This window comes from Alexandromys fortis, unplaced genomic scaffold (genome assembly GCF_014885135.2).
Source record: "Alexandromys fortis isolate MF-2015 unplaced genomic scaffold, M_Fortis_MF-2015_v1.1 scaffold_16, whole genome shotgun sequence".
NCBI lineage: Eukaryota > Metazoa > Chordata > Mammalia > Rodentia > Cricetidae > Alexandromys > Alexandromys fortis.
This window is the reverse complement of record NW_026067893.1, coordinates 7,064,770-7,086,708: the sequence shown is the minus strand read 5'-3', so window position 1 is coordinate 7,086,708 and position 21,939 is coordinate 7,064,770. Positions and strand designations below refer to the sequence as shown.

The following is a 21,939-nucleotide window of genomic DNA, read 5'->3' as shown; positions in this document are numbered from 1 at the left end:
GGGAGGATTATAAGGTGGGAGGAGTCAGGTCTGACACACAGTCTCATTCTGAGATTCCTGGAGGAAGGATCGCCATTTTGGACTGAGATGGAGGTAGTGGCTGGGTCTTTTGCTTTTCTGACCTTCAGGTTCTATGTAATCAGAACATTTATGTTCTATATATTTAAAACATATTATCCTGTAGGGTATTTTATTGTATCGTTGAGAGTCATGTATCAGGTCAATACAGTTAGAACGTGCTTGAAAGTTCCTGAGGTTGGACAGTGGCATTGTCAGACCTTCGGTCTGTCTAAAGCCCTTAGTGAAGGGATTATTCTACTTGAGCGCTAACTATGATATCAAAGTTCATTTGCTGTCACATAGCATAAAAACAGGGAGCACAGGGAGTTCATTATTTAGCAGTTATTTTTAGCACTGAATCACCCTCCCCATTTACTTCACTGTGGGGTGTGAATGTGCTCATCACAGGTTGGAGACCAGAGGACAACTTTTACCAGTATTTTCTCCTTCCTGAGCCATCTCACCAGCCCTTAATTCTCTGCTGATGTAACTTTTAAGAGGATAGTTTCTGTAGGGTCGATAATGATTACAATTTTATTTCTTGTTCTTTTCTATCTTCTGTAGATTGGCTCAAGCTACCCAGGAAAGAACTGACCTTTATGCAAAGCAAGGTCGAGGAAGCCAGTTTACATCAAAAGAAGAAAGGGATAAGTGGATTAAAAAGGAGCTGAAGTCTTTAGATCAGGCTATTAATGACAAGAAAAGACAGATTGCTGCTATACATAAGGATTTGGAAGATACCGAGGCAAATAAAGAGAAAAATCTGGAGCAATATAATGTAAGAACAATATTGCCTTTTTTTTTCTTTTTTGGTTTTGGTTTGTTTGAGACATTGTTTTACTCTGAGCTCAGACTGTTTCTAGAACTCACTGGGTTTTTAATCACTTTTATGTATAATTACTATATAGTAAATTGGACATATTTGAATTACGTCATTTGTTGAACTTGTGTGTGTGTATATTCTTTTGTCACTATGGATTAAATTGATGACAAATTCTTTTTCCGTAGAAACTGGATCAAGATCTCAATGAAGTCAAAGCTCGAGTTGAAGAACTGGACAGAAAATATTATGAAGTAAAAAATAAGAAAGATGAACTACAAAGTGAAAGAAAGTTAGTAGACTGAGATCTATTGTAATTTTTCCGTGGTCTTTGGGTTCAGTGTTCTTTCTTAATTAAAACTGTTCACGTCTTCACGTTCTTTCTGGTCAGTTACTTGTGGAGAGAGGAGAATGCAGAGCAACAAGCACTTGCTGCTAAGAGAGAAGACCTGGAAAAGAAGCAGCAGCTTCTTAGAGCAGCAACAGGAAAGGTAGGCGGGGCTTCTTTGTTCCTGAGCTGTCCATCAGTCTACAGCCTGAGTTCCAAGTAAAGAAGAAATCACTTGGAAGTAGGAAGAAGTGGGATTTTATGTGGGCAGGTTTTCTTTTGTCTGTTTTATACTTTTATACTTTGCTCTACTTGAGTTAGAAGTCTCCCTCTGTAGCTCAGGCTTATCTTAAACTCATGAGTTTGCTCAGCTGCTGAGCACTGGAATCACAAGTGTACACCATCATGCCTGGTTCACTACTTATTAATGAAAGCAATTTTGGTTGTTAAATAAAGAGCCCATTTTAAACTCTAGCATCATAAAACAGAACCCATACTACTGATAAATATAGTTATTATATTTCAAGTGGATGATATATTGGATGGTGTTTAATTTTTAAGATCATAGCCAAGGGATGGCATAATAGGCTCATTTCTTGCCAACAGATGCTGTTATTTTTGGTGATGCTGATATTTTTTACTAACTGGTTTACAGGCTATTTTAAATGGAATAGACAGCATAAACAAAGTGCTAGATCATTTTCGTCGGAAAGGAATAAACCAGCATGTTCAAAATGGCTACCATGGCATCGTAATGAATAACTTTGAGTGTGAGCCAGCTTTCTATACATGTGTGGAAGTCACTGCTGGTAACAGGTGAGGTTTGGGGATTTTCTATTTTTTCTTTTTTGTCTGACATTTAAATGGCTTTTGTTGTTTTAAAGATGAAGAAATGAGAACATCTTAAAACAGTTTTGTAGTTTTGTAATACAGTGTGTCTTCCGTTACCTGTTTATCCTCAGTTCTGTATTTAACTGTCTGATTGAAGAAGGTAAGATGCTAGATACTTTACCCGTTCAGGGCTCGCCAGGCCATTGGAACGTTCTCAGTCATTTCTCCATACACATTGGATTGCATAGAAAAGCTCTGAACTGTGCGATCCTTAAATGCTGTCAACACCTTACAGTCTAGTGAAGATGTGTCTTACTTTGTTGTGTAGGTTATTTTACCATATTGTTGATTCTGATGAAGTCAGCACGAAGATTTTAATGGAATTCAATAAAATGAATCTTCCTGGAGAGGTGACTTTTCTGCCTCTTAACAAGTTAGATGTGAGAGATACCGCCTATCCTGAAACCAATGTGAGTCAAAGTTGTTTTTGTTGTACCATCTGTTAATATGTTTTGGTGCTTAGGTACTTTACATTGGGATTCATTGATCTGTAAGATAGACATGCTTTCTTTGCATGGAGTATAGTTAGTGCTGGGTTGGGTTGAGGAGGCCAAGTCATAGCCAAGTCATGAAACAAACCATTGTATATGTGTTTATTGTCAGAGTGACAGACAGCAGTAGGTTTAGGAATTGGAGAATTCCCATATAAAAGAAATATGTTGAGGTTTTCTGGATATTTGTTTGTTTGTTTTGTTTTGTGACAGATTTTCTCTGCTGGGGTGCACCTCTACCATCTGGCTTTGGATATACTTTTAAAATTGTTTCAACTAAGTTCAAAGTGTCTAACTAGTTATATACACTTTAAATGAATTGCCAGCTTTAAAGATGTTAATTGCTTTGAGGCATTTGATCTCAGAATGTTGATTATCATAACTGTTATGCTCTAGGCTTAAGGCTGAACCTGTATTAGAATGATCGGTGATTTAAGCAGACTATTGAGAGTCTTGCTTTCAACTATGCCAGTTTTACCTTTGAAGCTTTGGGGAGGAAAATTGAGGCTCACCCATATGACATAAGACTGTAACAGAACAAAAGAAAGCTGGGAAGGTGACTCAGTGGTAAAGGCATGTACTGCCAAGTCTGAGCATCCAGGTTTGATCCCTGGAGCCCACCTGGTGGAAGGAGAGAACTGAGTCTCCCAAATGGTTCTCTGACTTTTATGTGTATGCTGTGGCATGTATAAATAGGTACATACAATATGCCCAAACAGGTGCATACACACAAATACTGAAAAAATCCTGTTCTGACTTTAGGAAAGAAAAAAGTAAAAACAATGTATATGTGTATGTATGTGCCAGAGAATGCCGTCCTATCCCTTTCCACCTTAATTTTTGATAGGGGTTCACTTTACCAAGCCTAGACCTCACTATTTGGCTACACTGACTGTGCTGTAAGCTCCAGCCTCCCGGCTCTCTATGTTCCCTGTGCAGTGGTCGCAGGTGTGCGTTGCTATGCCTTGCTTTTTACGTGGGTGCTAGGGGACTGAATTCAGGTCATCATGCTTGCACAGGAAGCCCTTTACGCGCTGAGCCATTCTCCTAGCCTGTAAAATAAATATTATCTGAAACAGTATTTTTCTGAATATCTAATTTAGATGTCTGTTATATCTAATTAGAACACTGAGGAAATAACTAGTTTTATATTTTTGCTTTATGTCATATATACTATCTCATCTTTCCATGTGTTGCCTCATTTAATCTTTACAGTTTTATAAGGAAGGGGCTGTTGTACAGTCTTAAACAATAGTAGGTCTTAACTAGGTAGATTAAGCACACATCTCCTGGTCAGGTCAGCTTAGAGTTATTCTTCACAGTAACCAGCTGTTAAACCTTTGGTTACAGGGGCAGGATTTCCAGGCTAGTTGAGTGCAGTGATTTTTTTTTTAATTCTTATTTATTTATTTATTTATTTATTTATTTATTTATTTATTTATTTATTTGTCTAATGTTTTCTGTATAAAAACTAGTAATTTAACCAGGCAGTGGTGACATACGCCTTTAGTCCCAACATTTGGGAGGCAGAGGCAGGCAGATCTCTGTGAGTTTGGGGCAAGCCTGGTCTACAAGAGCTAGTTCCAGGACAGACTCCAAAGCTACAGAGAAATCCGGTCTCAGAAAAAAAAACAAAACAAAAAACCCCCCAAAAAACAACAACAACAACAAAAACCTGGGTAACTTATAATATTAGGTCATTTGTATTACTTTTATTTCATAAAGACATTGATACTCAATCTGCAAACAGTTTCTAATCCACTGTGTCACAGTATTTTTTTCTAACATGTTTGTTGTAGGACGCTATTCCTATGATCAGTAAACTGAGGTACAATCCGAGGTTTGACAAAGCTTTCAAACATGTGTTTGGAAAGACACTCATCTGTCGGAGCATGGAAGTTTCCACTCAGCTGGCGCGTGCTTTCACTATGGATTGTATTACTTTGGAAGGTTTGTAAGGGCAGTTAGCTTTAAACACTCTCTCACAAAACGTTCAGAGGTTTGCTTAATGTGTCACTCGGGCTGTAGGCATATTGGTGAGTAGTACATCGTAGGATTTAGTCATATTTTAAGAGTATTTGAAAATTCACAGCAGTTTCATCAATTTTTAAAATGTTTAAATAAAAAGTATAGATAGATCCTACTTGTAAGTGTAAATCTTTGGTATCTGGCTCTGTGTGTGGTCTCTCCTTTGGCTGTTGAATAATGAAGCCTGTGGACTTTTTCTCAAAAATTAAAACAGTGGCTGAGCAGGGGTGATGCACACTTTTAATCCTGGCAGAGGCAGTTGGTTCTCTGAGTTTGAGCCAGCCTGGTCTACAAAGTGAATTTTAGGACAGGTCTACATGGAAACCTTGTCTTGAAAATAAAGAATAAAAGCCTGTTTAGAAACTTGTTTATTAGAATAATTACCAAAATAATTTTAACATGATTCTTTAAAATAATAGCAGTGGGTCTAATAATTACTTTTTCATTTTTTGTTTTGTTTTTTTTGAAAACAGGGTCTCAACTGTGCCCTGTTCTGGAGTTCATAATGTAGACCAGGCTGACCTTGAGCCCAGAGAAATCTACCTGCCTCTGTCTCCCAAGTGCTGGAATTAAAGACGTACACCACTATACCTAGCTGACTACCAAAATTTCGAAAATTTACAACTTCCATGTAAATAGTATTTTGATATTTGTAATGAGTGTAACCTGACATAAAAATAGCTGTTTTCTTTATAAAGAAGTCACAGGTGTTAATAATGCTACATTTTCTTCCAAGGGTAATAACAGACTTTTTCCCACTCAATATAATTGAACTTATCTGTATAATTCAGGATAAGAATTTTTAATAATGTTTATTTTCTCAGAGTAACATACCCACATTGTTGTCAAACCATCTGTATAAAATAAACTGTAAATATTGTTTCATCCTAGAACATATGAGTGTCTCTTAAGGATGTTCTCCAGTTAATACAGTCACACCAAAACTTTGAATATTAAAAGACAGTGCCTCTTGTCCCCTCTCCTTTTTTGGGAGAGGAGGTCGACGACATACACAGGGTCTCACTGTGTAACTCACACTGTCTAAGAACTTATTGTATAGACCAGGCTGCCCTGAACTAACAAAACCACCTGCCTCTGCCTCCCAAGTTCTGGATTGAAAGTGCGCCACCACACCCAGCTCCTTTTCCCTTTCACTTCCCTGGAAAGGGACTTTGAGAAAATGTCCCATTCTTTGGATTTGTCTTGTCTCTTCCTCCTCATTAGATCCCAGTTCATTGTTCTTGGTATGATGATAATGTGTGAGTGATGTTTGTAACTTAGTGCCGCAGATGATGTGTCCCATAGTGACGATGCTAACGTTGATCATTAGCGTATCTGGTATTTGTGGATTCTTGCTTTAAATTCATGGTGGTTCCACATTTGCTCAAATTTTTGATTCTCAAATCTTACCAAATTAAAGACTACCAAATTTAATATTGAAAAGTAAGTTTTTTAAGTTACCCTTTTCAATCTTGTGTTGTTAAAGCCCTTAAGTTAGTATTTCATTATAAGTCAGCTTACTAGTGCATGAGAAGGCTACAGTACAGAAAACTGTCTTATGTTTTGTTCACAGGTGATCAAGTCAGCCATCGAGGTGCTCTGACTGGAGGCTATTACGACACAAGGAAGTCTCGACTTGAGTTACAGAAAGACGTCAGAAAAGCAGAAGAGGAGCTGGGTGAACTTGAAGCAAAGCTCAATGAAAACCTGCGCAGAAACATTGAAAATATCTTTTTGTTTGTGCTTAAACACAAGAACTTATTTAACCACTAAAAACTAAGGAAAATTTAAAAAGTAATGCTGATTTACTGTTAAGTAGGACAGAGTATGAGGAAGAATTAAGAAAAGGGATTTTTGTGTGTTGGGTGCTGGCTCAGTGGGTAAAGTGCTTACAGCACAGCACAAAGACCTGAGTTCGGATCCCCAGCTCCCATGTGAAAAGTTGGGTGTGGTGGTGCTTTCTGTAATGCTAGCACAGAAAGCAAGAAGGATGGAGACAGGTAGATTCTAGGAGTTTGCTGACCAGCAAGTTTAACCTACTTGTGCTTTCCAAACTCAAAGAAATTATGTCTCAAAAAGTAAGGGAGAAAGTAAAAGAAGACAACCAGTGTTAGCCTCTGGCCTTCCCCCACATGTGTGCATGTGCACCCCACCCCCACGCACACAGATACAAAGAGAAGAGATGTTGACAGCTGAAGCGGCTGCCTATATTTGCCAGTCTCTTTAGATTTACTATTACTTGATTTTACTTAACATACTTTAATAAAAGTTATACATTTTGTTTTATTCAAATATAAGTAAAATAAATATGCGCATTTTAGAACAGAATGTGTAATGAAATGTTTCAAACTTCTTTGATGACTGAACAGTTTTAGCAATAGTATTAAGAGTTCAACATTGTTGTAGTCCATGAATCTGGGGACGTTACTTAGGGGTAGAGGAGAGGATGCATGACGATACATTGTAAGAACTGAAGGGAATTTAGAATATGTGCTATATTTACAACCTTAAGAGAATTTTCCTTAGCCTTGTATATGGATTAATAATGAAATTGATCAGTTGATGAACCAAATGCAGCAGATAGAGACCCAACAAAGGAAATTTAAAGCTTCCAGAGATAGCATATTATCAGAGATGAAGATGCTAAAAGAGAAGAGGCAGCAGTCAGAGAAGACCTTTATGCCAAAGGTCCGTAAGTATGTTTTGCTGTAACTATAGTGTAGACTTGCGGTGGATCATAGGTTGGGCAGGTATTATTGATTTCATGCTGTGTGATATCAGTAGCAATAAGACAATACAGTAAAAGAAAAAAAGATGTTTCCTTAATTATATTATTCAAAACATGCTGCCAATTTTTGTTCTTATGAATGTCTGATGATTTTTGTATAGTTGAACCATGTAATATTTGTCCCTCCTCAGTTTTATATTATAAATACATAACTCTAATTATCAAACTGAGTATATTCCTAGGGTATACTTGGTGATGGAGCCTTGCCCAGCAGGGTGATGCAGTGTAGTGGGAGCTGCAGTGGGCTGCGTTCCCACCCAGCTCCGCACGGCTAGCTTTACCCGAAATAATTACACAGAAACTGTATTCTTTTAAACACTGCCCGGCCCATTAGTTCTAGCCTCTTATAGGCTAATTCTCACATTTTGCTTTAACCCATATTTAATAATCTGTGTATCACCAGGAAAGATCTTAACCTGCGTCTGTGTCGGGTGGGAGAATCATGGTGACTGCCTGACGTGGCGTCTTTCTCCCAACATTCTGTTCTGTTTACTCTGCCTACCTAATTTTCTGTCCTATTAAAGGGCCAAGGCAGTTTCTTTATTTAACCAATGAAATCAACACAAAACAGAAGACTCACACATCAATGCTGAGGCCCTGGGTCCAACTTCCACCACCAACAGGGAAAAAACTTAATTGGTACATGTTTCTTTTGATTCTGCTTTTATTCCAGTACACCTATCGTACAATAAACCTAATAGAAACCTATCAACACTTAATAGTACTTTTATAATTGAGTTGATACAGTCATTTAGCTTGCTTAATATATACATAGTTTGCAGGGTTTTACTATTTGTATGTATTATAGTGACTAATATTAATAAATGAAAATTTTATGTAGCAACGTAGCTTACAAAGCTTGGAGGCAAGTCTGCATGCCATGGAGTCTACCAGAGAATCGCTGAAAGCAGAACTAGGAACTGATTTGCTTTCTCAACTCAGTCTAGAAGATCAGAAAAGAGTAGATGCACTGAATGATGAAATCCGTCAGCTTCAGCAGGCAAGTACACCCAACAGGAAAGAAAACCCATTGAAATTGACTATTGTCAAGAAATACAGGAAGACCCTGTCTCAAAAAATAAAGTATTTGATATTGGGGTGGTGGCGCTCATCTTTAATCCTAGCACTTGGGAGGCAGAGGCAGGCAGAGCTCTGTGAGTTCGAGGGCAACCTGGTCCACAAAGCAAGTGCCAGGATAGCCATGGCTATACAGAGACACCCTGTCTCAAAAAACAGAACAATAACAACAAAAAAATTGAAAGAGAAGAATGTTAAGAAAATAGAAAAACAGACAGGCATGGAATTTGAATGCCAGGAGAGTAAATAAGGTTTTGTTGTTGGTCTAAACTGTTCTGGGTATTTTAGGATTATACATTTACATTCGTCGTATTGAATGCTTGTCATCAGTTAGTGCGGCAGTCTCTTTTGATGATGCATTAGAGGGCAAAGGTTGATTTTTGTCTCACATCATAGCACAGTCTATCATCATCAGGAGCTGGAGGAAGCTGATCACTACACTTGAAGCAGCAGAAATGAGCATCCGTTTTCAGCTTGCTCTCTTTTTATGCAGTTCAGATCCCTAACCTATGGAATGGTACCTCTTACATTCAGAGCAGGTCTTCAGTAGTGTAAGATAATCCCTGTCTCACAGGCATGCCCACAGAGTTGTCTCCTGTGTAACATAGAGCGGTATTAACCATCACAGTGATAACTGCTAGCTCTTTCTCTATGCACTTATGTGTATTTGTGTGCACACACACGGATATGGATATAACATAACCACCTTTATGTATGACATTTTAATTAAGTATTTTAACTATGTTTCTTTTTGTTTTTGTTTTATAGGGCTCTCTACGTGTAGCCTACTCTGTGTGGGGTGTGGGGTGGATTTGTGTGCATACATGTGGAGGTCAGAGGACAGCCCTAGGAAGTTGCTTCTTTCCACCATGTATATTCTGGGGTGGAACTCACATTGGTAGTCTTGGCAGCAAATACTTTCATTCACTGAGCCATTTTGCTAGCCCCCTTTTTTAAAATACATTGTCGTAAACGGTCAACACTGAGTCCAAAAGATAAAAAGAAGGATAAGAAAGTTGGTTTTGGAGCATATCTTTTATTCTTATTTAACGTGTATGAGTGTTTTGCTTGTGTGTATGTATGTACACTAAAATGGCTGGTTCTGGAGGCCAGAACGGAATGTCAGATCCCTTGGACCTCAAGATAGAGATGGTTGTGAGCCACTGTGTTTTGTGTTCTTAAAGGCTGAGCCGTCTCTACAGCCCTCTTGGTAACATGTCTTAAAAAAACGACTAGGAACAGAAACAACTTTATACATACACACACACACACACACACACACACACACACACACACACACACACACACACACACACATATATACATACACACACACATATATATAATTTCATGGCTGGATATGGAGATTAAAAGATGACTTGAGAATTGGTTCTCTCCTTGCACCACGTGGTCCCAGGGATTGAAAATCTCCCATTTCAGTTTATTTGTGTATAAGCAGTAGGACCACAGATTTAGTGGCGTTTTCTCTTTTTCTTTCTTAAACATTATTTTATTGTTTGTATGTGTGATGTTGGGGTGTGTGTGTATGTGGAAGGCAGAGCACAACTCAGTGGAGTTGATTGTCTACTTCTACCTCTCTGTGGGTCCAGGATTGAAGTCGAGTCTTCAGGCTGTATGGCAAGTGCGTTTGCCTGCCTGCTGAGCTGTCTCCCTGGCCCTTAGCATTTCTTAACACATTTCATAATTCTGTAACTTTTTCTTCTACTATTCTAGGAAAACAGACAGCTGCTAAATGAAAGAATTAAACTAGAAGGTATTATTACTCGAGTAGAGACTTACCTGAATGAGAATCTGAGGAAACGTTTGGACCAAGTAGAACAGGTACATCCTACTTTGAGCTCCTTGCTGATCATAAGCTATAGAAAGTGTATCAGTAAATACTGATTGGAAGCATCAGAAAGGAACCAAAAAATCCATTGAGTATAGTCCTTAGGTTGAAATTTTAGCACTGCCCCCACCTAATGTGTGATTTGGGCAAGTCATTTAACATTTCTGTTGCCTGTTCTGTAGTGTGAAGTAAGTGTAACAGTAGCACCTACTTGTATTACTATAATCTTGTGTTCTAGATGCTTACATGCTCAGTGTTACTTTATAGTTTCTTAGTAGTTAGGCACTAAGATTTTCTAGTAATTGCAGTATTTTTTCCTCTGTAAGTTATGTCCTGGTATGATACATATACATATATGAGATATATACTTTCTCGAATGTTCATTTAAATAGCTAATTGTAACATTTTAAACTCAAAATTTGTATTTTGAGGTTTAATCTCATTAAACTTTTTTTTTTTGGTATTGCAGGAACTTAATGAATTGAGAGAGACAGAGGGTGGTACTGTTCTTACTGCCACAACATCAGAACTTGAAGCTATCAATAAAAGAGTAAAAGATACTATGGCAAGATCAGAAGGTAAATACTTAGCTTAACTTTTTTTCAGTATTTTATTTAATTTAGTTTGTTTTGCAAAATTGTTTCCTGCAAAATGAAATACAAAATACGACTTTTGTTAAAGTGATTCTGGCAGTGTTATGAGACTAGTAACATGTTCTGTGTTTTATTTACTGGGGAAGTGGCAGAGGTAGAAGTGAGCAGGAGAGTGCAGGCGCAGGCGTGGTGGGCACTGTGGCAGGTGACTCTTTCCTTCACCACGCTGGCTTCAGGGAGTCAGTGGCTGGTCTGGTACTCGTTTTCATCTGTTTGATTGGGGTTTTTTTGTTTGTTTGTTTGGTTAGTTGGTTTTTGGTTGTGTGTGTCCAGTGTTTGAGTAGCCCTGACTGTCCTGGAACTTGCTCTATAGACTAGGCTAGCTTCAAACTCACAGAGATCTGCCTGTTTCTGCCTTCCCAATCTGGGATTGAGGTGTGTGCTACTGTGTTGTTAACAAAAGATATAATCCTGAGGACTGGAGAGATGGCTTAGTGGTTAAGAGCACTGGCTTCTCTTTCAGAGGACCCAAGTTCAATTCCCAGCACCTACATGGCAGCTCAGTTGTCTGTAACTGTAGTTCCAGGGAATCGGCATCCTCACAGACATACATGCAGGCAGAACACCAGTAACGTAAAGTAAAAGCAAATAAATCATTTTTTAAAAGATTTTTTTTTAAAAATGTAACTCCTTTTCTGTGTTGTCCCCGTGGATGTCCTGGCTGGTAGTCTCAGAAGCATTACTGATGTTGAGGGGAGAGGTGAACACCAGGTCCTTACTAGGCCATGCTCCAAAGTCAGGTCCAGTTCCTAACTGTGGTGGTCTAAAGGAGGGAATTGTTGTTACTTCTTTAAGTCACTTATGATACCATGTTCATATGCAAATGATCCTACAAATTTCCTGTGGTAGTGCTCAGGAGAAAATTGTCTAGAATTAGATGATTTGTGAATTTTACTGAGAAAACTGGAAACCTGCCTACTTCAGAAAATCTGACCATGAAAGTCTTTACTCAGATAACATTCTGCTTATAAAATGATACTATCCTTAATTTCCTTTCTTTTTTAATACATTTTTTATGGATATTTATTGAGCTCTACATTTTTCTCTTCTCCCCTCCCTGCCTCTCCCCTCCCTCCTTCAATCCTCCCCGGCGGTCCCTATGCTCCCAATTTATTCAAGGGATCTTGTCTTTTTCTGCTTTCTACTTCCCATGTAGATTAGATCCATGTATGCCTCTCTTAGTGTCCACGTTGTTGTCTAGGTTCTCTGGGATTGTGGTTTGTAGGCTGGCTTTCTTTGCTTTATGTTTAAAAACCACCTATGAGTGTTTTTCTTTTTGTCCTATCTTAGATTTGGATAATTCCATTGACAAAACAGAAGCTGGAATTAAAGAGCTCCAGAAAAGTATGGAGCGCTGGAAAAATATGGAGAAAGAACACATGGATGCCATAAATCATGACACTAAAGAGCTGGAGAAGATGACCAACCGCCAGGGCATGCTGCTGAAGAAGAAAGAGGAGTGCATGAAGAAGATCCGCGAGCTGGGCTCCCTTCCCCAGGAAGCCTTCGAGAAGTACCAGACGCTGAGCCTTAAGCAGGTAAGTCTCCCGCACTTCATTTAAAGTATCCTTGCAAAATGCCCTGCAGTGTGTGAGTATATTAATATATATTTTGTTTCTCTTTTAGTTGTTTCGAAAACTTGAGCAGTGCAACACAGAGTTGAAGAAGTACAGTCATGTTAACAAAAAAGCTTTAGATCAGTTTGTGAATTTCTCTGAGCAGAAGGAAAAGTTGATAAAGCGACAAGAAGAATTGGATAGGGGCTACAAATCCATCATGGAATTAATGAATGTGCTTGAACTTCGAAAATATGAAGCTATTCAGTTAACTTTCAAACAGGTATGTTCTGTTGGTAATGGAAACCCCAGACAGACAAAAACTTCAGTTCTTCTTTTGTTTGAAGGTGGATCTAACATATGGGAAGTAATGCTGCTTACTGGACCCTAACAGTGATTTATACAGCTCTGGAAAGGGTTCAATTGTTTTGACTAAAATTTAAAAATACATCTGATTAAATACTTGTTTCAAACAGAACTGTTCCTAAGCCACATTTGTATTTCAGTTGAGATTTTTTTTTTCTTTAAGGTTTCTAAGAACTTCAGTGAAGTGTTCCAGAAGTTGGTACCTGGTGGCAAAGCGACTTTGGTGATGAAGAAAGGAGACGTGGAGGGCAGTCAGTCTCAGGATGAAGGGGAAGGCAGTGGGGAGAGCGAGAAGGGCTCTGGCTCACAGAGCAGTGTTCCGTCAGTCGACCAGTTCACCGGAGTTGGAATCAGGGTAAAATCCTTCCCAATCAGTTTTTCTTGTAGTGTGATCAGAACAGAATTTATTGTTGAAATAGGAGCGGCGGGGCTGCGTCCCCAACACCCCGGCCGCTTGGCTAACAACACACAAACTGTATTCATTTAAGAACTGCTTGGCCCATGAACTCTAGCCCTTACAGGATAATTCTCGCACCGGGACTAGCCCATTTCTAATGATGTGTGTAAGCACCCCAAGGTGCGCTTACCGGGAAGATTCTAGCCTAAGTCCATCGTGGGTTGCAGCTGCCTGGGAGAGCAGAGCATGGTGGCTGTCTGGTCCCTCTGGAAGCAGTGCAGAGTCTGACCTCACTTCCTCTTCCGCCCAGCATCCTATTCTGTTTATTCCACCCACCAATGCTTTAACCTATCAGGGCCAAGCAGTTTCTTTATTGCTCAGCCAATGAAATCAACAGATTGATATATGACACTCCCACATCAATTTATATTTTATTTTATCTGAATTGCTTATGAGTCACTTAATTTTGAGGAGTGATGGTGACATCACCTTTAGGATATTAACTCTCTGTTCTCTCAGGTGTCATTCACAGGAAAGCAAGGAGAAATGAGAGAAATGCAGCAGCTCTCAGGCGGACAGAAGTCTCTGGTGGCCCTTGCTCTGATTTTTGCCATTCAGAAATGTGACCCTGCTCCTTTTTACTTGTTTGATGAGATTGACCAAGCTTTGGATGCTCAGCACAGGAAAGCTGTGTCAGGTACAGTTTGATTTTCTATTCAGTAAGAACTTGCTGTGCCTGAGGAGGGGGGATATAGTCCTACTAGGCAAGCGTGAGGGTCCAAGTTTGGATCTCTAGCACCCAGCTTAAAGTTGGGCAGGGAGCCAATGGAGATATGAGGACATTGGGAGATCAAAGGCCACCCAGTATAGCCAAAACCATGAGCTCCAGGTTCAGTGAGAGACATTATCTTTTTTTTTTTAATATTTATTTATTATTTATTATGTATACAATATTCTGTCTGTGTGTATGCGGAAGGCCAGAAGAGGGCACCAGACCTTATTACAGATGGTTGTGAGCCACCATGTGGTTGCTGGGAATTGAACTCAGGACCTTTGGAAGAGCAGGCAATGCTCTTAACCACTGAGCCATCTCTCCAGCCCCGAGACATTATCTTTTAAAGAAAGAAAAAAGAAATGAGGTGATGGCCAGGGAGAATGGCAGGAAGATATTAGTGTCACCCTCTGGCCTATATATAGGCGCTCTGAAGAACTGGCTGGGCTAGGGATGTAGCTGAGCAGAGAGTGCTTAGCTGGCCAGCACAAAGTTTTGGATTTGATATCCAGTATTTCATAAACTGGGCAAGGTGGCATTTGTCTGTATTCCTAGCATTTAGGAAGTACAGGCGGGAGGTTCAGGAGTTCAAGAACAGCCAAAGCTGCATATCAAATCAAGTTCATGGCCAGCCTGGGATGCATTGAGCCCTGTCTCAAGAAATGTCTTCAAGATGATAATAATAATGGTGGTGGCTTAGCCCTTTCTTAGTGACTTGTTGCCTGGTGTGATTGGGTAGACAGTGTATATTCAATAAGTATTTTCTCTGAATAACTTAATAGTTTGGTATTAGACTATATTCAGAGTTTACTTCTGAGAAATAGATGTAATTCTTCCACTTAATTAAAAATCCTTCAATAAAACTTTGATACAGAACACTTAAAACATTTTTTCTTTTTCAGCATTAAGGGTGGTATTTGTGGGTCTGGAGGTAGGTCAGCAGTTCAGAGCATTGATGACTCTTGCAGGATCTGGGTTTGATTCCAAGCACCCATGTGGTGACTCAGGGCCATCCATAATTCCAGATCCAGGGATCCAACACCCTCTTCTAACTTTGAGGGAGGTACCAGGTACATACATGGTGCACATGTATACATGATAATAAAATGTTTGTGGATATGCAGAACGTAGTACAGATGCTAAATCTGATCTTACAAGCTGAAGAAGCTTTCAGATGGACTAGAAGCAGGGCGTAGTTAGCGTTTATTTTCTATGTATATGAGAAAATGATTGACATTTCTATGTTAAAAATCTGTTTCAGATTTATTTTTGGTTTTTTATTTTGAGACAGTGTCATATAGGATGAAGTTGGAAAACTTCTGATCCTCCAGTCTCCTCCCACATGCTGTGATTATAGTATCACCATACTAGGTTAGAACTTTCTTTTTTTTTTTTGGTTTTTTTTTTTTTTTTGTTTTTCGAGACAGGCTTTCTCTGTGGTTTTGGAGCCTGTCCTGGAACTAGCTCTTATAGACCAGGCTGAGAACTTTCTTGATAGTAAATAAAGCGTTATATTCTGTAGCTTTAAGTCATACTGGGATGAAGGGGATTTTTTTGGTTTGTTTTTGTCATTGTTTCGAGACAAGGGTCTCTGTGTGGTTCTGGCTGTCCTGGAACTCAATATGTAAAGCAGGCTGGCCTTCAATTCAGAGATTCACCTGCCTATGCCTCCTGATTGCTGGGATTAAAGACATGCACCACTGCACCTGGCTAAAGATTTTATTCCTACTTTTGAAAAGTTGATAAATTTTGAGGACCAAAAAAAATCACAGGCTGCTTTAGCAAGTGTGAATTTTAGGCAAGAATAAAAATAGTTGTTTTTGAAATCTCAGGTGTGAGAACGGAGATTGGTAGCTCACTCCTTGTTTCCGCAGATATGATCATGGAACTGGCTGTGCATGCGCAGTTTATCACTACCACTTTTAGGCCTGAACTGCTGGAGTCAGCCGACAAATTCTATGGCGTAAAGTTCAGAAATAAGGTAATTTTCTGTTTTAGGTTGGTGTTTGTTTTTCATTGTATTTTTTATTTTGGTTTTGTGTTACATTACTTAGAAAGTCATTGTTTAAATAATGATCTCTTCCTAGAAAAAGAAAAACTTAACTTTCATGCCATTTGTTACCTTGATTTTTATTAGGTGAGGATGTGGGTGGCCAAGTGCTTGTCTAACATTCATATGACTTTGGGGTTTGGGGCAGCCGTCCAAAAAAACTGAGATAGAAACCAGGCTGCCCTCAACCGGCAATCCTGCCTCTGCCTCCTGAGTGCTGGGATTGTGTGTTGACACCATGCCAGGCTGTAGGATGTTTTTTTAATCCTCCCACATTGAATAGACAGGGTTGTTAATAAAGTCTTCCAGTAGCTGGTGCTTCAAAATCATTTGATATGGCATGTAAAAAGTTAGAATTATTCTGGGTGGTAGCCGTATATATTAGATACTGCCCTATGCACTGCCAATACTGATTCATTCCTTTAAGATCTAATGGACTTTCTGACATTTATTGTTCTTCAGGTCAGTCACATTGATGTGATCACAGCAGAGATGGCCAAAGATTTTGTAGAAGATGACACCACCCATGGTTAATTGAAAGATGCTGTCTGCTAGCTCGGAAGATGTGTATAATATTGTGGTCTTCATAACCAGGAACTGTAAATTTTAAAACTAAGTAATTGGTTATTATTGAGTTTTTGGATTTAGAATACACAGTCCTTTTATACTTGTCTTTGTATTTTATAAACTCCCCTGTAATGTTACATTTCTACGTATAGTTGAGGAATTTTATTTCCTACACAGCTTTTTGTAAAGTGTCCTCCTATTTTAAATCTTTTGAGATATTCTAAATATTCTTCTGAATTATTTTATCAGTTATACTTTTTATAGCTTCTATTAAATAATTGGTTTGACTAATTTAGTATAAATGTGGCTTTTTGTCATTGTAATGGTTAGAAACAAATACATATTTTGCATAAGAAAAGTGTTGCTTTCAGCTACTAGAGGATTAAAAATGTAGTCCCATATTCTGTTCATTCCATCAGTGGGTTTTCAGTTCTGGCTGCAGGTTTTAATGTGTTGTGAACAAAGGGCCACACTGCTCTAGGTCTTTCCTTGGGCCAGTCCAGTCATATTCTTAAGGGAGTACTGTCTCGGCCACCTTGCCTGTAAGTTCATCAGGTAACACTGGGTTCCCTGCTTTCACTCAACATAATAGTCCTTTGAACATTTTGTCTGTCTGTCCATACACCCAGAAGCAGCAATCCGATCTCCTGGGGCTAGTTATAGATGTTTGTGAGCTTCCAGAGGACCACTGGAAGAGAAGCCAGTGCGCTTAGTCACTGAGCTATCGCCCCCGCCGCTCCCCTTCAGACACTGTGAATTTAATATGACTGTATTTAACGAAGGTTGGTATGGGGTTGGGAAAGCAGTTTTAAGTGAAATTCAGAGTGCTGACTCCAAACATGAGCCATGCAGTTTCCTTGTTTCCTGGGTAGGTCAGGACTGTTTAAGGAGATGGTTTTAACTGGCCAGCAGGAGTAGCTCAGTGCTAGAATCCTTGTCTCAAATGTGCAAACCCTGGGTTCTGTTCCTAGGACCACACAAAAGTAAGACTGGTTCTGAAGCAACACTCCCCATGAGATCTTTGAGGCATTTTGTTTTAAAAATGGTTTTGCCATTCAAATGTCATAGAATTTACCCTTGTGTGTTTGCCTATGTGCAATTCAGATGTGTAGTATATTCGCAGAATGGTACAGTCATTTCTATAGTTTGAAAACTCTAGGTGTGAACTGATGACTCCTCCTCCCTCAGCCTCTGGCAACCACAGCTGAGTCTTAGTTTTGTGCCACAGATTTGTTTGTTTCAGTTATTTCATGTGGAACCATACAGACAGTAGCCCTTGTGACTGACGACTTTTACTTCTTAGCACAGTGTTGCCAAGGTTCACCTCTGACGTAATGCGGACTGTCCTGCTGTGTGAATATGCACTCAGGTTGCTTATCCACCAGCTAGGTTTGTAGGCTTTTTGGTTTTTATTTTTTTACTTTTGCTTCTGTGAATAATGCTGCTGAGGATGTCAGTGTACAGATACCTGTGAACTCTTTTCTGTCCTGACCGTGCCTAGGAGTAGAGTTCTTTGGTCATAACTAGTTTCAACCTTATGAGGAACTGTCAAACGTGTTCAAAGGAGCTGGCCACTTTGTTTCTGTCTAATGTAGACTTACTATTTTTCCAGTTTTGCAGACACTTGTTACTCTTTTTTGTTTTTAAAATAGCCATTCTTATGGATGTGAAACAATGTCTCAGTAAAGGTTTAATTTGCGTTTTTCTGATTACCAATGATGTTAAGCAGCTTTCTGTGAGCTTGCCATTTGTTTATTTTCTCTGGTGGAACTGTATTTCGTATCTTTGTCTATCTTTAAATTCTGTTACTTGAATTCTTGAAGAATTTCTTCTGAATTTTATTACTTACGTGTGTGTACTCTCATGATGTGCATATGGAGACGGGAGCTGCATCTCCTTCCACTGTGAGGGTCCGGGGATGAGCACAGCGAGCACGGCAAGGCCTTTACCGTTCAACCAGCTTGCCAGCCTATTACAGAATTTTAAGGGTGCTTTTCAAAAAAAGTTTTAAAAATTAGATTTGTGCTCACATGTGTGTGTGTGTGCTCCCGTGCACATGAGAGGTCAGACAAGTTTGTGGAGTCTGTTCTCTCCTTACACCTATAGGTGGGTTCCAGGAATCAAGCTCAGGGTGTGAGACTTGTACCTTTATCTTGCTGAGCCATCTTGTCAGCCCCAAACTCTGAAACTTTGTGAGTGACATGTTGATACCCAAGAAATTTAGGATTTGGGGATATGTTTTTTTGGGGAACTTGATCTGGTACTAGGCACTAATCTGGGTTTTGTGCACATGTTCCACCAGTGAGCTAGATATCCCTAACTCACAATCCCATCCTCCGTTATGTGGCCACAATATGTCTGAGCATCTGAACCTGGGTTTTTTTTTTTTTTTTGAATTGGAACTTACCTCAGGTGCACAAGCTAGTCTCAACCTCTTGTTCAAGTGACTCGTCTGCCTTGACCTTCACAGTAACTGTGCTGGGCCTAATGTCGTGAAACCCAGGGAATCAGCAAATCAACTGTGAGATTAGATAGGTTAGTGAAAAGTATAAATTTAGAAATGGGAAAAGGCAGAAGCTGATTTTCCAATGATCTCTCTTTATATTAAGCACCATTAAAGGTGGTTTTCAAATACTTTTTAATTTAAGGTTTATTTAAAGGGTTTTATTATATATATATAAAATATTGTTTATACACGCACACACATTATTGTTATTATATAAGGAGGTTTTCTCCTAACTCTAGAAAGAACTAACTCTCCATTCAGCACACAAGAGCTGGTGTTCTGGAAGGGACCTCACTGTCCAGACTAACAGTCCTAATAGTTCTTACAAATCACTGCAGCAAGTGGCTAGCTTCACAGAAGAGTGGACCACTTCCTGTAGGAGGGTCTTTCTGCCTTTTTGAGGATTTCCTTTTCTCTTAATCATTTTTAAAAAGATTTATTTATAATGGAGTGTTGTGCCTGCATGTCTGCTTGTGTGACAGAAGAGGGCACCAGATCCCATTACAGATGATTGTGAGCTTGGGAATTGAACTTAGGACCTCTGGAAGAGCAGCCACTGCTCTTAACATCACTGCTCTTAGCATCCCTCCAGCCCCCTCCTTTTCTCTTTAAATGCTGCGTCATTGGGTAGCGTTGTGCTCTGTTGTGAGGGTGGAGCCCTGGTGTCCTGTGCCTTTCATTTCACCTGGAAAGGGCAGCACCAGCAGAGTCTGTTTTAGTAGCGTTGCCTAGGAGTGAATCTACTGTGTATGGCCTTGGAGTTAGAATGCATTTAGTTCCAGAGTTGTTTTAGTTTAATTCTTTTATTTTTACACATGAAGAACTTTGAAGCTGAAATCAGGTAAGTGACCCAAATGAATACAGAAGCATATTTAGGAACTAGATTAACCAGAACTAACTGGTTCTGGTTTAATTAACCAGAGCTGAGGGTTCCCTGCTCTGAAACTCGGCATATGTGTGCGGTGTTGGTTGATACTGCACATGGCCCTTCATGTTACGCAGAGGCAGATTTTAAGGGTGTAGATGATTATATCCACCTTCAGTTTGTCCTTTCTCTGTGCCTTTTTTTTTTTTTTTTTAAGAGCTCACCAATTTAGGGACACTCAGGTCACTTTTCCCCGTGTCTCAGGGGGACTGGGTTACTCTGAGTTGCCAGGCTTCTGTGTGGAAGGTGCCAGTGTTCTCCATAAATCTGCCACCATGTGGCTGCCAGTCTCCCTTCCTAGAGACAGAGTGTCTGCTGGGTGCAAGAGGCCTTGTGGCAGCCAGTAGCTACACAGGATATGAGGCAGCATGGAGATTAGGTTTGCAAAGAGAATGTGGATATATTTACTCTGTCACATTGGCACACTGTGGTATGAGTCCTCCAGGGACATGGACGTTTGAACATTATCTTTGCTGGGTTCGGTGTAATTGAGTATCTGCAAGCTGATTACCAAGCACGTCTCAAAAAGCAGTGATGCCGAGTTCTCTGCCTGAAATTATTCAGCTGTTAAAAATGATAACTCAGCTGTTAAGAGTACTTGCTGATAGGGTTCCCGGAGTCACATCAGGTGGCTCACATATAAAACATACCGCTATGAAAAACCGAGCCTGAAGGACATGGGCTTAAATTATTTGGGACTAGTGTTATGGAGCCTGTTATGTCTAATGCAAAGGTCAGTGCCAGCAGGCGGAGGTTGCTGGGAGCAGTTTCCGGACAGTCTGTCCTGCCTCCCCAGAAACCATGCTTTCTTCAGCTTTGTGTACTGGCTGCATTTTCTCAAAGCCCTCTAAAACCCAAGTTATTCCGCCCACAACCGCTAGAGGGGGCCCTTACTACATGCCATCCCCTCCTAATTTGGGTCTAATTTTTTTCAGACTGGCTCCTTGCTAGAGTTGCAGAAGTGAGGTCAAGGTGTGGTGTAACTGAGACCTCAGGGGCAGCGCTTTATGAGCTAAGTGTTAACTGCTTGCAGCTCACTCATGAGTTGAACACTTTTGGGCAAAGGTGCCTGGTGTTCACAGCAGGTCATGTCACTGTTCCGAAAACAGCACAACAGTTTGGGTGCTAGGAAGATGGCAATCCTTCCTTGCAACAGCCCTGCTTGTCCTCTGCAGAGCAGAGGCTTGCAGAGGCTTTCTCGTTTGTTCTTCTGCCTGTGCCTTCTGAGTCCTCATTTAAGCTCAGAAAGGTGTCCTGGTTCTCTTTTCTGACTGTAGCCTGGCATTCCTAAATCAACAGTGTTCCCCAGTGGCTGTGGTAGGAGGCAGAGGTAGGTAGACTATCTGTCTGAGTTGAAGGCAAGCCTGGTCTACATAGTTCCAGGTCAGCCAAGACTACATAGAAAAACCCTGTCTCAAAAAAAAAAAAAAAAAAAAAGAAAAAAAAAAGAAAAACCTAGATAAGTAAATAAAGGGCCTGGCTGAGGCTGGAGATACGGCTCAGTGGTTAAGAGCTCTTTTGAGATAGGGGATCTCACAGTGTATCCCTGGCTGGCCTCCAGCTCACAGAGCTCTCCACACGTCTTCTCAAGCATGGGGATAAAGGCTTGTGCCGCCATACCTCCCCTTCCTTCTTTTTTACTAGCTCTGCAGAGGACCTGGTTCGATTCCTACCCACAGGGCAGCTCACAACCACCTGAAATTCCACTTGAAGGGGATTTGACATGCTCTTTTGGACCCAGGAACTGTGCACAGATGGACATGCAAGCCGACACTCGTGCACATGCCTTTTTTTTTCCTTTTTGATTTTTGAGAC

The 21,939-nt window shown here is 40.0% G+C and overlaps 1 protein-coding gene across 1 annotated transcript in view; it reads left to right on the top strand.

The window, feature by feature from the left end:
- The window catches only part of Smc3 (structural maintenance of chromosomes 3), a 38,182-nt gene extending 21,198 nt beyond the window's left edge, over nucleotides 1-16,984 (top strand). Inside the window, exons 13-29 of the mRNA XM_050147474.1 lie at nucleotides 625-838; nucleotides 1,069-1,172; nucleotides 1,272-1,371; nucleotides 1,864-2,024; nucleotides 2,368-2,509; nucleotides 4,390-4,540; nucleotides 6,192-6,344; nucleotides 7,155-7,306; nucleotides 8,248-8,406; nucleotides 10,218-10,325; nucleotides 10,802-10,910; nucleotides 12,276-12,523; nucleotides 12,612-12,824; nucleotides 13,071-13,262; nucleotides 13,824-14,001; nucleotides 15,951-16,057; nucleotides 16,589-16,984. Coding sequence (XP_050003431.1) covers nucleotides 625-838; nucleotides 1,069-1,172; nucleotides 1,272-1,371; nucleotides 1,864-2,024; nucleotides 2,368-2,509; nucleotides 4,390-4,540; nucleotides 6,192-6,344; nucleotides 7,155-7,306; nucleotides 8,248-8,406; nucleotides 10,218-10,325; nucleotides 10,802-10,910; nucleotides 12,276-12,523; nucleotides 12,612-12,824; nucleotides 13,071-13,262; nucleotides 13,824-14,001; nucleotides 15,951-16,057; nucleotides 16,589-16,660 — 2,563 coding nt within the window. The 3' untranslated portion in view covers nucleotides 16,661-16,984. The remainder of the gene's footprint in view (nucleotides 1-624; nucleotides 839-1,068; nucleotides 1,173-1,271; nucleotides 1,372-1,863; nucleotides 2,025-2,367; nucleotides 2,510-4,389; nucleotides 4,541-6,191; nucleotides 6,345-7,154; nucleotides 7,307-8,247; nucleotides 8,407-10,217; nucleotides 10,326-10,801; nucleotides 10,911-12,275; nucleotides 12,524-12,611; nucleotides 12,825-13,070; nucleotides 13,263-13,823; nucleotides 14,002-15,950; nucleotides 16,058-16,588) is intronic.
- Nucleotides 16,985-21,939: the final 4,955 nt, after the last annotated feature.